General features: G+C 48.6%; 1 protein-coding gene across 1 annotated transcript in view; it reads right to left on the bottom strand.

The window, feature by feature from the left end:
* The window catches only part of PIAS3 (protein inhibitor of activated STAT 3), a 29,221-nt gene extending 15,053 nt beyond the window's left edge, over positions 1-14,168 (bottom strand). The window contains exons 1-6 of the mRNA XM_029285870.1: positions 13,703-14,168; positions 9,870-9,954; positions 7,804-7,854; positions 6,505-6,595; positions 4,715-4,849; positions 2,655-2,760 (exon numbers count right to left, since the gene is read on the bottom strand). Of these exons, the coding sequence (XP_029141703.1) occupies positions 2,655-2,760; positions 4,715-4,849; positions 6,505-6,595; positions 7,804-7,854; positions 9,870-9,954; positions 13,703-14,165 (931 nt within the window). The 5' untranslated portion in view covers positions 14,166-14,168. The remainder of the gene's footprint in view (positions 1-2,654; positions 2,761-4,714; positions 4,850-6,504; positions 6,596-7,803; positions 7,855-9,869; positions 9,955-13,702) is intronic.
* Between the last annotated feature and the right edge of the window lie 1,171 nt (positions 14,169-15,339).

Raw genomic sequence — 15,339 nt, 5'->3', positions numbered from 1 at the left:
CCCATCGGCCTGTACGCTCCCACAGAGTGGGTCTCCTCAGGGTGCCGTCAGCCAGACAGTGCCGGCTGGCAACCCCAAGGGGGAGGGCCTTCTCGGTGGGAGCTCCCACCCTCTGGAATGAACTACCCCCAGAGATCAGGGTGATCCCTGATCTCCCTTCCTTCCGCCGCGCCCTTAAGACATGGTTATTTCAGCTTGCAGGACTGGCCTAGGGGAAATTTTTAGCGGGGGTTTTAAAATTATTTTAAATTACTCAGGCCAATTGTTAATATTTGTCTTTTAATTAGGTTTTAACTGTAGTATTTGGTATTTTGTAGTTGTTTTATCTGGCTGTTAGCCGCCCTGAGTCAGTAAGGAGAAGGGCGGGATATAAATATAATAAACATTAACATTAACATTAACCAAACACAGAGGGATAGAATCAAGATCACGTGAAGTATTAATACCACTTTACAAGGCCTTGATAAGGCCACACTTGGAATACTGCATCCAGTTTTGGTCATCGCGCTGTAAAAAAGAGGTTGAGACTGTAGAAAGAGTACAGAGAAGAGCAACAAAGATGATCAGGGGACTGGAGGCTAAAACCTATAAGGAATGGTTGCTGGAATTGGGTATGTCTAGTTTAACGAAGAGAAGGACGAGGGGGGACATAATAGCTGTGTTCCAATATCTCAGGGGCTGCCCCAAAGAAGAGGCAGTCAAGCTATTCTCCAAGGCGCCTGAAGGCAGGACAAGAAGCAACAGATGGAAAATTAATCAAGGAGAGAAACAACCTAGAACTAAGGAGAAACTTCCTGACAGTTAGAACAATTAACCAGTGGAACCACCTGCCTCCAGAAGCGGCGAATGCTCCAACACTGGAAGTTTTTAAGAAGAGACTGGACAGCCATTTGTCCGAAATGGTGTAGGGTTTCCTGCCTGAGCAGGGGGTTGGACTAGATGACCTCCAAGGTCCCTTCCAAGTTTATATTATTATTATTATTATTATTATTATTATTATTATTATTATTCAAAGGTTCCGCTTGGGAGAAAAAAAGGGAACTTAGAACAAGCTCTCTTATATTCTTATTTTGGCTTAAAAGTAAGTAATATTTGCTGCCGTCCAATGTTGCTCCCATTCGCTGCCATGGAGTTATTTTTAATAGTTTTAAAATAGTTTCCTTGGTAAAGTATTTCTAGCTTTAGAATTCTAGCATTCAGCACGCACTAGTTTAACAAGGCTACAAGGGCTTGTTTTGCATTCCCACTGGGTTCAAATTCAAAATCCACCTGAAAGAAACACGGAACAAAATGCCTGACTGGGGGTGGGGGAAGCTGGGAAAGTACAAACTGCCATGCCACGCTTGGAATACCTGGCAGTAGCTCCTCTACCCATTTCTGCAACAGTACAAATCATACAGAATACAGAATAACAGAGTTGGAAGGGACGTTTGAGGTCTTCTAGTCCAACCCCTTGCTCAGGCAGGAAATCCTCTACCATTTCAGAGAAATGGTTGTCCAATCTCTTCTTAAAAACCCCCAGTGATGGAGCACCCACAAGTTCTAGAGGCAAGTCGTTCCACTGGTTAATTGTTCTCAGTTAGGAAGTTTCTCCTTAATTCCAGGTTGCTTCTTTCCTTGATCAGTTTCCATCCGTTGCTTCTTGTCCTGCCTTCTGGTGCTTTGGAGAATAGTTTGACTCACTCTTCTTTGGGGCAGCCCCTCAGATACTGGGATACTGCTATCATGTCACCACCACCCCACCCCAGTCCTTTTCTCTAGACTAATACCCAATTCCAGCAACTGTTCTTCATATGTTTTAGTCTCCAGCCTCTAATCATCTTTATTGCTCTTCTCTGCACTCTTTCCAGAGTCTCAACATCTTTTTTATAATGTGGTGACCAAAACTGGTGCAGTATTCCAAACGTGGTTTTACCAAAGCATTATAAGTGGTACTAACACTTCACGTGAACTTGATTCCATCCCTCTGTTGATGCAGCCTAGAACTGTGTTGGCTCTTTTGGCAGCTGCCGCACAGGGCTGGCTCCTGTTTAAGTGATTGTCCACTACGCTTACTACGGTACTATTGAACTAGGGACCACCTATACCAGTGGTGGTGAACCTATGGCACGGGTGCCAGAAGCGGCACGCAGAGCCCTCTCTGTGGGCACGCGCACCGTCGTCCCAGTCCTAGGCCTTCAGCTGGGTTTTATTAAACCTTTTCACTTTAGGCCTCTGCCGCCGTGTGCAAAAAAAAAAAAAAGGTTCAATCAATCAGTCAATTTCAACTTCTTGTGGGGAAAAAAAAGATCTTGCAAAGTTGGAATTGATTGATTGAACTTTTTAGTCCCACCTAGTCTGCCATTACCATCGCAGCCACGCCCACCCAATGGGCCACACCCACCCGGCACCCAACAATGCATAAGTGGGTTTTGGGTTGCAATTTGGGCACTCGGTCTCTAAAAGGTTCGCCATCACTGACCTATACTATACCTGTGCATGTGGTTTTTCTTGCCTAAATGTAGAACTTTTTTTCACCACTGAATTTCATTTTTTCAGTTAGTGCCCAGTGTTCAGGTTTTGTGTGTAAGGCCCCCAGGCAAGTTGAGGGGCAGCTGCTGCCAGAGCCCTGGGCCTGCTGGGAGAGCAGCACTCAAAAGAATTCGGGGACTCACTCAGGGCTCGGGAGTGGTCGGGGTTCCGGATGCCCTTGGCTCTCAGTTTCTGCAGCAAGGTCACCGAGGTCAGCTGCTTCACCAGGTAAACGGACAGGGAGTAATTCTGGGAGAGAGCAAAAGCAGGATTATGTCGTGGACAGAAAGAAATATATTTAAGACGCTTGGCTCTGACTTACATTTATAAATTCATTCATTCATTCATTCATTCAAGCAAGCAAGAGGCTTCGTTCTGATTCTCGTGTGTTGGCTAGTTTCTTTATTCATTTAAACCAGAGTTCCCCAACATTTCCAGATTTGTGGCCTTGCCAGGGGAGGGGGGAGAAGAGATGGTTCCACGCAATTGTGCAAGTGGGGATGTGCGCACGCTCACGCTTGCCTACCACTTCTGCGGCCCGGTTCTGTACAGCTCAAGGCCCGGTAGCGGCCCAGGGCGTTGGGGATCCCTGATTTAAAGGATTTCTATGGCTACTTATCTTAAGCAACTGGGGGGTGACTCACAATAACAAGGGGGAGTTGTCTACTCTTTGCTCCCTTAAGGCTCCTGCCACTGTAACTGTGATGTTGCAAATTAAGCCAGTGTTTCTCCACCTGGGCAATTTTCAGATTTGTGGACTTCAACTCCCAGAATTCCTCAGCCGGCCATGATTTAAGCCAGAGGACCCCCCTCCCAAGCAACCTGGAATTAAGGAGAAAGTTCCTAACAGTGAGGAGAATTAACCAGTGGAACAGAAGTTGCCTCCAGAAATTGTGGGTGCTCCATCCATGGAGGTTTTTAAGAAGAGGCCGGACAGTCACTTGTCTGAGATAGTATAGGTCAGACATGTCAAACACAAGGCCCGGGGGCCGGATGCGGCCCATGAAGTGGTTTCATGTGGTCTGCCAAGCCATCCTGGAAACAGTGAGGAAATGGCCCCCTCTGCCTTGGCCCTGGCCCAGGCTGGCTGGGAACCAATGTACAATTTTGTGGTGGCCCTCTATGCTGAAACGCATTCAGTCTTAGCCAGTGGTTCTCAACCTGTGGGTCGGGACCCCATTTGGGGTCGATCGACCATTTCACGGGGGTCGCCAAGCAAGGCTGTCCACCATTTTTTTTGTCTGCCATTTTTTTTGTCCGCCATTTTTCCCCCTTTTCCGGCGGGTGCCTTACCTCCCTTGGGCTGGGCTAGCTGGTGGTCGGCCTGCTCTGTCTCTGCCACTTGCCAGCTACGCCTCGGCCGGCACAGGGGGCAGAACCATGCATGCGTGGCACTCCCAGGCAGGGAAAGTCCTCGACTTACGACCGGTTTAGTCCTCAACTTACGACCGGTTGGGGTCGCGGCATTAAAAAGGTTGAGAACCACTGGTCTTAGCTCCATAAGCCCCCCCCCCCCGGCATGGCCTGAGAGGAACAGTGAGGCTCCTCCAGTGGACCATGCCTTGGCACTTGCCCTGGTCCCACCCTCTTCTGCCAGAGACCCTCAGATCTGTCCCACTCCTGCCCAGGCCCCCCCAGGCACCCTTGACGGGAACGATGTAGAGCTGGCCATGCCCACCCAGTAGGCCCCACCCACTCCATCCACGCCCACCCAGTAGGCCACACCCAGCCTGGCCACACCCACCCGGCCCCCCTGAGGGCAACCGCAATGCTGATGCGGCCCTCAATGAAATGAGTTTCACACCCCTGGTATAGGTTCTCCTGCTTAAGCAGGGGGCTGGACTAGAAGACCTCCAAGGTCCCTTCCAGCTCTATCCTATCCTATCCTATCCTATCCTATCCTATCCTATCCTGTCCTGTCCTGTAATTCAATTCAATTCTATTCTATTCTATTCTATTCTATTTTCTATTCTACTCTACTCTACTCTACTCTACTCTACTCTACTCTACTCTACTCTACTCTACTCTACTCTACTCTACTCTGTATTCTGTATTCTGTTCCATTCCATTCCATTCCATATGAACTGTGGTAAGTCAAGGACTAGCATCATGCATTTTGTGAGTGCCCCCACTGCTGGCTTTCACAGGCCGGGTATGTCGCTGCCTCCAACGGCTGGCCCTCCCGCTTCTGAGCCCCGCTTACCCTGCCAAATTCCGACGACCAGTTGACCACAATGGTGTTGGGGACCGTGGCCGAAAGGCGCACCAAGGGCGTGATGTTGATCGGTCGACTCGGTCGCTTGGGTTCTGCGCCGTTTTTGGTGGGAGGCAGATAACCCTGCATCGGCAGAAGAGAACATCTGCAGTCAGGCCTTCGGGCACCCTGACCACCATTACGACACACAGGATGGCAGGAGATTGTTTTCTTCACTACGGTTTGCTTGACAAACCAAAACGGGGCGGGTTCAACCCTACAGTAAGCCGTAATCAGAGTGTAATCGACCACACTTTGGCTTGGTGCGATGTGTCACCATAAGCCATGTTCAAATATTCCCCAGGGACTTGCGGGAAGACAAGCAACTGATGTAAATGTATGATTTATGCATGAATGTATAATTCATGTAAATGAATTATTAAAAAATGGAGAGTGATGTTTACAGAAATTTTGGATAACTTGCCTAAAAGCATGCTGCCCTAAAACCCAACAGAGTCCAAAGGCCCTGTCGTGATTCCACGCCAGCCTGTGTTCCCAACAGCTGAGTCTGAGGAATCTGAGGAGGAGGTGGAGGAGGCATTTGAAGGGCCATCAGGGTCAGAGGGAGGCTCTGATGAATTACAAGACTCAGGGCTTGATGAAGGGCCTGGGCCCTCCAGTTGTGTTCCTGATGAAGCTCAGCTGTGTGAGGGGACTGAATCAGACTGGACTCATACCTGATGGACTTGCTAATTGATGCTCGCACACGCAGGCAATTAGCAAGAGTAAATCAGCAGCAGTCAATGGGACAACTCCAGAGAAAACGGAAAAGGCACTGAGAGGCAACGCCTTGAAACTGCTGTATAAAAAGAGGTGTGGGCGGTGCTGGTTGCTGAAGGCAACCGTTTGTTTTACCGATGAATGTCTTGTTTAACTCCTGCTCTGTTTGCTTTTTTAACCAATTATCTGTTGGAAAAGTATTCTGTTGTTTTTGTTTTTGAGAAATCAGGACTGTTTTTGAAATAAAAAGGGGTTGGTTTTCCGAGCCTACTGTTAAAGAGGGGTTTGTTTTTGTGACGCAACAAAGACGGACGTAGGCTGGGACAGAACAGGCCCTTTATCATCAATATACTCCTTCAAGGGCAGGACCTGCCCCTCCAGAGAGCTTCAAACAGGAAGACTTTCCTCTCGTGGTGTTCAGCTCCAGCCTGTTCTGACCTATCTAGAGAGTTCTCGACTTATAAGTTTGTTTAATGACTGTTGGAAGTTATAACGGCACTGAAAAAAGTGACTTTCACATTGACGGCCATTGCAGCCTCCCCAAGATCACGTGATCGAGATTCAGACGTTTGACAACTGACTCGTATTTATGATGGTCGCAGCGTCCCGGGGTCACGTGATCCCCTTTTGCGACCTTCTGACAAGCAAAGTCCATGGGGAAGCCGGATTCACTTAACCACCGGGTTACTGACTTAACAACTGCAGTGATTCGCTTAACAACTACGGTAAAAAAAGTTGTAAAATGGGGCAAAACTCCCTTAACAAATGTTTCACTTAGCAATGTAAGTTTGGGGTTCAATTGTAGGTGGAATCCCCTAATAAAGGGGCTACCTGGATACTCTTTCTCCCCCAACCCCAACGGAGAGAGCCTGACCTCCGAGGAAGGCTGCCAATTCCCAGCTGTCTTGGGGCAGGTTGAACCCAACCATGGAGCCCCTGAGTTGGGGGCTGCCTGGATCATCCAGATGAACCGTTCACTTTCAGACATGGGAAACCGAGAGAGGACGAGAGCTACTCACGGGCAAAGGACACAGCTTCCCATTGATCTTAACAAACAAATTGGGAGGGAAGTAATCTTCTTGGGGGCAGCTGGTTTCACATAAACAAAACCTGAAAAGATATAAACACCAGAAGGGTTAAAGGGGGGGGGGAGAATGCCCTGAGAATCCCAGATTCTACAGCTGAAATCCATTCAGAAGGCATTGACCAGTAATAGCACAATAAACCTAGCACACAATGTACAAAAAGATACACTTGCGAACAATGGCAGACTGGGAGACTAAAATTTGACAAATGTGGAAATGGCAACAACAACAACAACAACAATAATAATAATAAGTAGTAGTAGTAGTAGTAGTAGTAGTAGTTGGAAGGGATCTTGGAGGTCATCTAGTCCAAGAAGAAGAAGAAGAAGAAGTAGTAGTAGTAGTAGTAGTAGTTGGAAGGGATCTTGGAGGTCATCTAGTCCAACCCCCTGCTCAGGCAGGAAACCTATACCATTTCAGACAAATGGCTGTCCAGTCTCTTCTTCTTAAAAACTTCCAGTGTTGGAGCTTTCACCGCTTCTGGAGGCAGGTTGTTCCACTGGTTAATTGTTCTAACAGTCAGGAAGTTTCTCCTTAGTTCCAGGTTGCTTCTCTCCTTGATCAGTTTCCATCCGTTGCTTCTTGTCCTGCCTCCAGGCGCTTTGGAAAATAGCTTGACTCCCTCTTCTTTGGAGCAGCCCCTGAGATACTGGAAGACTGCTATCATGTCCCCCCTCGTCCTTCTCTTTGTTAAACTAGACATACCCAATTCCAGCAACCGTTCCTCATATGCTTTAGCCTCCAGTCCCCTAATCATCTCTGTTGCTCTTCTCTGTACTCTTTCTAGGGTCTCAACATCAATATATAGCAACAATAGAAATCCAACTAAGTTTAAGCAAGAATGGCTCCCTTCCATATTATCACAAGAGCAAGGAAGGTTTGAAATAGGGCTGTTTGCTCTGCTCTCTGTGGCTAGAGAAGTAGTAACAGATGGAAGCTTGTTAAAGAGGGATCCAATCTAGAAATAAGGAATTTCCTGACAGTGAGAACCAATAAACAGTGGGACGACTGGCCTCCAGAAGTTGTGGGTGCTCCATCACTGGAGGTTTGCAAGAAAAAACTGGACAGCCATGTGTCCAGAATGCTATAAGGACTCTTGCCTGGGCAGGGGGTTGGACTAGAAGACCTCCAAGGTCCCTTGGTGGCTGATGAGTCAAGGTCTCTCCTGCCACTATAGGTACAGCAAATATTTTGTTGCTTTTCAAACATTCTGTTAAGCTAAGCTTTTCTTACCTCAGTTGTACCTGTACAGTGTAATCACATTTGGCACCAGGTAAGATATCTCTGGAGGGGGAAAAAAAGACAAGAAAAAAGGTTTAAATTTGTCTGGAAAAATAACAAAGCGAATTTTGGGATCGTATACATTAACAATTAGGCCTGTGGCCCCACTGGATGAACTTCTGCAGGTGACATTCTGTCAATCAGTGGCTAGGATCAACCACAGAGCAGAGTCTTATCAGCACTGCTGTAAAGCAAAAACAGGGGGGTTGACAAAGAGCGTGGGAGAGACCCTTAATTCCTCCCTGTGGCTGTTGTTTGAAATTCCAAACTATAGTCTGGAAAAATGATGAAACGAACCAAAGTGAAGGGGTCCACAGAATGACGTTTCTCAACTTTGGCAACTCCTAAGATGTGTGGACTTCAACTCCCATGCTGCCTGGGGAATTCTGGGAGTTGAAATCCACACATCTTAAAAGTTGTCAAGGTTGAGAAACACTGCCCTAGAAGGTATTCCTTAAAAGGCAGTCGTGGTGATGAAACAGCAGGCCACTTCTTCTAGGGCAGGGGTCGGCAACCCGCGGCTCCGGAGCCGCATGTGGCTCTTTGAGCCTTCTATTGCAGCTCCCAATCCTCCTCAGCCATTTGCAGAGAGAGAGAGAGAGAGAGAGAGAGGCGCTTCCCTTCCCTTCCCTCTCTCTCTCTCTCTCTCTCTCTCTCTCTCTCTCTCTCTCTCTCTCTCTCTGTGTGTGTGTAAAAAAGAGAGTGGCCTCACGCTGTTCTCCGACAAGCTGACAAGCTTATTGGGCAGGGCTCCTGCTTTTGCTGCATCTCCGCAGGAAGCAGGAGAAAGCAGAAAGCAGCATATCTCTCTCTCTCTCTCTCTCTCTCACACACACACACACACACAGAGAGAGAGAGAGAGAGAGAGAGAGAGAGAGGGAGAGGGAGAGAGAGAGAGAGAGAGAGAGAGAAAGTGGGGGAAGAGGACTGGCAGACCAAGGGCAGGAGAGAGCCAGCCCAATAAGAATGTGTGTCAGCTTGTCGGAGAGCAATGTCAGGCCAGCTGGCCAGGTGAGCAGAAGATCGGAGAGAGGGAGGGAGAGAGAGAACTCATGGCACAGCAGCCTCTATTTCTTTTTAATTAAACTCTTCAATCAAGCTCCCCCTCCTCCAGCGTGCACGGATGAGTTTTGCGGCTCCCGGTGTTTTCTTTTCTGTGGGAAACGGGTCCACGTGCCTCTTTGAGTGTTTAAGGTTGCCGACCCCTGTTCTAGGGGGAACAGCAGCTCAGAGGATTTTGCACCAAGCAAGTGGAAACACGCAATCCTTCTGGCTAGGACTGGCAGTGTTGTGCCTGCAGGTTGCCAAGGCAAACTAACCCCTCACCCTTCGTTGTGTTTAAGATAAGATAACCTTTATTGTCACTTTTTTCTGTGAGCACACTGGCACACGTTAAAAAAGAAAATATTCTAATGCCCTCTCCATCCGCTCACAAAAAAAAAAATACACACACAGACACAGAACACAGACACACATATATTCTTTTGAGAGCGGGCATCAAGATTTTTTTTTTAATGTGTGCCAGTGTGTTCACAGAAAAGAGATACATACATGCACATACATATACAGGTAACCCTCGACTTATGACAACTGAGCCTGCTATCATTTTTAAATGTCTGTGGAGATTCTCCATCATTCAGGTCCTGGTTCTCCCAAAGATGTTTTTTTACAAGACAACTGGGCTGACTGGACTCCATTCCCCCACCATCCGGTCAGAGCCGAAGAAGCTTCTTGAATGAGAGGTGAAATGTCTTCAACGAAAAACAAGGAAGTCCAGTCGTCTCGTGAAAAAGCATCTTCGTGACACGTCATTTTTAAACTTCAGCCATTGCTCTTTTTTTGTTTGTTTTATGTATTTTATTCCATATGCTTACGTTTTAATGCACGCGTGACGTGCTGCAGGCTATTGTATGCTAAATTTTATTGTAGACTTTTCTCAATCAGGGGTATGTAAACATTTTAAAATCAATAACAAGATTTATTTTAGCAGAGGGAAAAAAAAAAAAAGACCCCCTCACCTCGAAGTGAGAATCTGTTGCACCTGCTGAGGAGTGAGAGCAAAGGTGAAATGAGCTTCCTCAAATCTCTGGCTGTTCACCGAAGCTGCAACGAGAGAAGCACAGAACATTCATGCCCACCCCCTGGATTTGGGAGAGATGCCCAGAATTACGCCAAGACGGCCCCCCGAGGTCCTTTTTGCTGCTATGATGAAAATGGTGGTGATGATAGACCAGGGGTCTTCCAACTTGGCCCTTGTGTGACTTGTGGACTTCAACTCCCAGAATTCCTCAGCCAGGCACGCGTGGAAGACCCCTGTGATAGACTATCAGGGTAGGAAGGGATTTTGGCGAGATCATGGCTCATCCCCCAGCCCAAGGCAGGAATTCTCTACAGCAGGGGACCCCAATCTGTGGGCCATAGCCCACTATCGGGTGGTGGCCTACTGGCCACCAGGCGCGGAACAGGCTGGCCCGAGCGCGCACATATGTGTGCACACTCACCGCCACTCATGCTAGCGCCGCCACTACGCAGTGTACCGTGCAGTGAAAACAGGGTGCTGCGTGACGAAAACGGGGCGGTGCTAGCGTCACGCAGGTGCTCACGGCCCTGTTCTGTGGACCAGCAGCGGGGGTGGCGGAGGGGATGGTTTTTGCGTGCGCCCTGCTGCTTGTTCCAATGGAGCTTTCTGTGCTCATGTGCTCACCCGCTGCTTGTGCGGTCTGCTTCCCAAAGGGCCACGGACCAGTACCGGGCCACAGACTGGAGGTGGGGACCTCTGACTTAAAGCCCTGGTTTCTTGTCCTGCTGGAAAGACTCCAAGCAATTCTGCACATCTTCCACAGCGCTTGGGCAGGGCTATCCTGTCTCCCTGAATTTACAGAATACAAAACAACAGAGTTGGAAGGGACCTTGGAGGACTTCTAGTTCAACCCCCTGCTCAGGCAGGAAGCCCTACACCATTTCAGACAAATGGCTGTCCAGTCTCTTCTTAAAAACCTCCAGTGTTGGAGCACCCACAACTTCTGGTGGCAAGCTGTTCCACCGGTTGATTGTTGGTTGTTCTCACTGCCAGAAAATTTCTCCTTAGTTCTAGGTTGCTTCTCTCCTTGATTAGTTTCCATCCGTTGCTTCTCGTCCTGCCTTCAGGTGCTTTGGAGAAGAGGTTGACCCCCTCTTCCTTGGGGCAGCCCCTCAAATACTGGAACACTGCTATCATGTCATCCTTAAGTCTTTCTTTTCACTAAACTAGACATATCCAATTCCAGGAGCCATTCTTTATATATTCAGGTGTGGGTCACATCAGATGAGGGTCACTGGGAAGTGAAAAACTGGTGGGGGGGGGGATTGTGTGGTTTGGTGCCGTTGCTGGTTAGTTGTGTGGTTGATTTGAATTCTCAGAGGTTCGTAGGCTGGGTGTAGGACGATGCGTCTGTTGATGGAATTGCTTATAAGCAGAACATCGACACGGGCATATTTTAAATTCCGCTGAGGATGTTACCTAGGCTGGTAACGTTTGGAAACCAACCCACAAGCTTGGAGAACGAACCTCCACCCTCAACTTATGGTCTTTCAGCCTACGATCCTTCTAAATTGGCTTACAAGCCAGGTAAACAAACTTTAGAACAATGTTTATTTAAATCTGAGATTTATGTGGTCTTCCTCATGGGTGTTAGTGGTCCTGTTTTGGAAAGGAAGGAGAGAATGCAAGCTGGAAACTCCCAGGCAAAAGAGGGCAAATGATCCAGCCAAATAAAGCCAGGGCTTCAATTTCACTTGAAGGAAACCCAGCCACCTACAACCTGTCCACACCCAGCCAATTAGCCTGTTTTGCCTAACCTGTCCTCCAAGAAAACGAGTGGGAGAGAAAGAGTGGCTGAAACAATAAGCCTCTCCTTGGAGAACTCTCTTCCAGACAACACACCAACCCGCCCCGTCACAGTCTGCTTGTCAACGGGGCTGCTGATATCCTGAAGTCTTCCCAGGGCTTCCTCGGTGAAGCTTGATTAGGATGCAAGAGGAAAAAGCAAAGAGGGATCTCCATACTCAGTTCTGTGTGACTGTGAGCCATAAGAAGAACTCCTAATTCTTGGATGACATCATAAGGCAGGGGATAAATCTGACAAGACAGATGTGGGGTTGGCAGGAAAGAGCCTATGACTTTCACAAATGAAGGCGAATAAGTGTGTCCCAGGATGAGCCCATCACGTACGTAGGCTAGAGAGAAGTTCCCTAGTGATGGCTCCAGAAATACGTCCGGAAGCTGGGAAGCTCCCAATGACCAACCCAGATTGGATCCTGCTGCCTATGAATTTCTCCAAGCCCCTCTGTAAAGGGCTGAAATTGGAAGTGGGCTCCTCTCTGCGCGGAAGTGCCTCTCCCCCGCCATCAAAATGCATCACAGCCTGCAAAAAGGAAGAAAGGCAGGCCATACCTGCCAGTAACTAAATTCCCGGTCACAAGAGTGATAACATTTGGCAATGGGAGATGGCCACCTTCTGATGGGAGACCTTTTTTTCTGGCCTGTGCAGTCCCTTTGCTTGCTTGCATCTGGAAGGCACCAACGCCTCCTGACCAGCATTCTAGTCCTCCTCTGAGCTGCCCACCGGCCAGGCCTGCCAAAAACGAACGACCCCCACCCTCCAATCCTGAGATGAGAAGCGAAGGAAAACTGGGAAATAAACTTTAAAAACGGGCACATTGAGCAACAAGACAGAGAGACTGTAGTGCAGTGGTGGCGAACCTATGGCACGGGTTCCAGAGGCGGCACCCAGAGCCCTCTCTGTGGGCACGCGCACCGTCGCCCCAGTCCTAGGCCTTCAGCTGGGTTTTATAAAATCTTTTCGCTTTAGGCCTCCACCACCGTGTGCAAAAAAAAAAAAGGTTCAATCAGTCAATTTCAACTTCTTGCGGGGAAAAAAAGATCTTGCAAAGTTGGAATTGATTGATTGAACTTTTTAGTCCCACCCAGTCTGCCATTACCACCGCAGCCACGCCCAGCCAATGGGCCACGCCCACCCGGCACCAGACGATGCATAAGTGGGTTTTGGGTTGCAGTTTGGGCACTCGGTCTCTAAAAGGTTCGCCATCACTGCCGTAGTGATTAAAATGAAACCAGGAGACTGCAAGTTCTAGTCCTGCCTTGGGCGTGAAAGCCGGCCAGGTGACTTTGGGCCAATCAGCAGGAGGCTGCGAGTTCTAGTGCCGCCTTAGCCACAAAAGCCAGCCGGTTGACATTGGGCCAGTCCCTCTTTCTCAGCCGAACCATCTCACGGGTAGTCCTCAACTTACGACAATTGAGCCCCAAATTTTCGTTGCGAAGTGAAACATTTGTTAAGTGAGGGTGACCCCATTTTTACAACCTTCCTTGCCCTGGTTGTTAAGTGAAGCACTGCAGCCATTAAGTTAGGAACTCGGCTGTTAAGTGAGTCCGGCTCCCCCCATTGACGTTGCTTGCCAGAAGGTTGCAAAAGGGGACGATATGACTCCGGGACACTGCAAACCGTCATAAATATGAGCCAATTGGCAAGCATCTGAATTTGGATCACGTGACCCTGGGGACGCTGCAACGGTTGTTAAGTATGAGAAACGGCCCTAAGTCACTTTTTTCAGTGCCGTTGTAACTTTGAGCGGTCGCTAAATGAACTGTTGTAAGTCGAGGACTGCCTGTATTAGGAGTTTGCTGCCTTGAGTTATCGATAAAAATAATAAAGGTAGGATTAAATTTATTTTTTTTTAAAAAAAAGACCATTCTTCAAATTCTATTGTGATGCCCCCCCCACCCCTTGTGGCCCCCAGAACCCCACCAGGAAACGCTAAGCCTGGCTCGAGCCGGCCCAGGCCGAGGACTCACCCAGGGTGGTGGGCTTGATGAGTTCGTCGTACACGTCGTAGAACGGCAGGCGCCGCATCTTCACGTCCGGATGGACAGGGTGGACGGGGGGCGACAGGTGAGGCACGTCGGCCTCGTGCTTGGAGCCCAGCATCGGCACGGGAGGCAGCATGCCGGCTGGCATGCCGGAGGCCACCGCTCCGTTGTCGTAAGGCAGGTGGCACATGGCGCCCTGGGTCAAGGCCGTGGCCGAGGGCAGCTGCCCGGCCTGGAGGTGGAGCATGGATAAGTCCGAAGGGGTGAGGATCTTGCGGGGGAAACGCCTCCGGTACAACTCCTTGATTTTGATCTGGACGGCGGAGCTGCAGCCCGACTTCAGCAGCTGCAGCGCCTTGGTGAGCAGCTCGTGCTTGCGCCCGCTCTTGTTGCGCCCGGCGAAGCCCAGAAGCACTTGCAGCTCCGAGACCCGAAAGCTCATAACCATGTGCTGCAAGACAAGCGTGGACGGAAGTGAAAAATTAAACTGCGGAGAACACAATAAAATTATATTTAAAAAAAAAAAAAAGACATTAAAAATAAAATGGAATTACAAGGAGCTCCAGCCTTGTTCTGACCCATCGAGATACACCTAGTCCTCGACTTACCAAGTTCATTTAGTGACCGTTCATAGTTAAAACGGCACTGAAAAAAAGTGACCCAGGACCGTTTCTCACACTTAGGACAGTTGCAGCATCACCGTGGTTCGTATTTATGACGGCTGCATAAATGAGGTGATCCCCTTTTGCGACCTTTTGACAAGCCAAGTCAAGGGGGAAGCCAGATTCACTTAATTGTGGTCGTAAGTCAAGGATTAACTGTATTGGTATATAATCGTGTGGAGTCCTTGGGGCTTTTTGAGCTTGGTTGTTCTCTTGCAGACGTTTCTTGACCCAACTAGGTAACATCTTCAGTGCTGGAAGGTGCTGTTTAACACCTTACAACAATGACAGGGCAAGCCACTGTACATAAACAGAGAGTAAAGCCCGCTCCGTTCTAGCACTGATGATGTTAGCTAGTTGGGTCATGAAACGTCTGCAACCAAAAACCACCCAGCTCAGAGAGTAACAACAACACACACAGTTCAGCCCTGAGCAACAAACGTCCTCTCCTACTCTTCTGACATGTAACATTTTCATCGTGGCTTGCTGAATAAGCCATCCTGGTACAGCTGACCCATCATTACTCTTAATCTGAGGGCCTCGACTTACAACAGTTCATTTAGTGACCATTCAAAGTAACAACGGCACTATAAAAAGTGACTGATGACAACTGTGGCAAGGACGGTCCTAAAAGAGGGCAAAATTCTTAGCAACTTAGCAACTGTCTCACTTAGCAACAAAAATTGGGGGCTCAATTGTGGTCGTTAAGTCGAGGACTACCTGTACCACATTCTCCAGGGCCGTTCTCTAAGTCTCTAAGCCCCCCAGGAGAGGCGAACAAATGTCAAATCTGTGATAACTAATTTCTCTATTTGTTTCTAAAGCCCAATCTCACACACACACACACCCCTCCCATCGTGGTCCTCCCAACAGGCAGCTAGAGCAAACCTCCCCTGCCAATGAAATACGGAACAAACAAGAAACACACACACACACACATACACACAGACAGGAAGGGGG

This window comes from Protobothrops mucrosquamatus, unplaced genomic scaffold, assembly GCF_001527695.2.
Source record: "Protobothrops mucrosquamatus isolate PMUCROS unplaced genomic scaffold, P.Mucros_1.0 scaffold2401, whole genome shotgun sequence".
Lineage (NCBI taxonomy): Eukaryota > Metazoa > Chordata > Lepidosauria > Squamata > Viperidae > Protobothrops > Protobothrops mucrosquamatus.
This window is presented reverse-complemented; position numbering and strand designations above follow the sequence as displayed.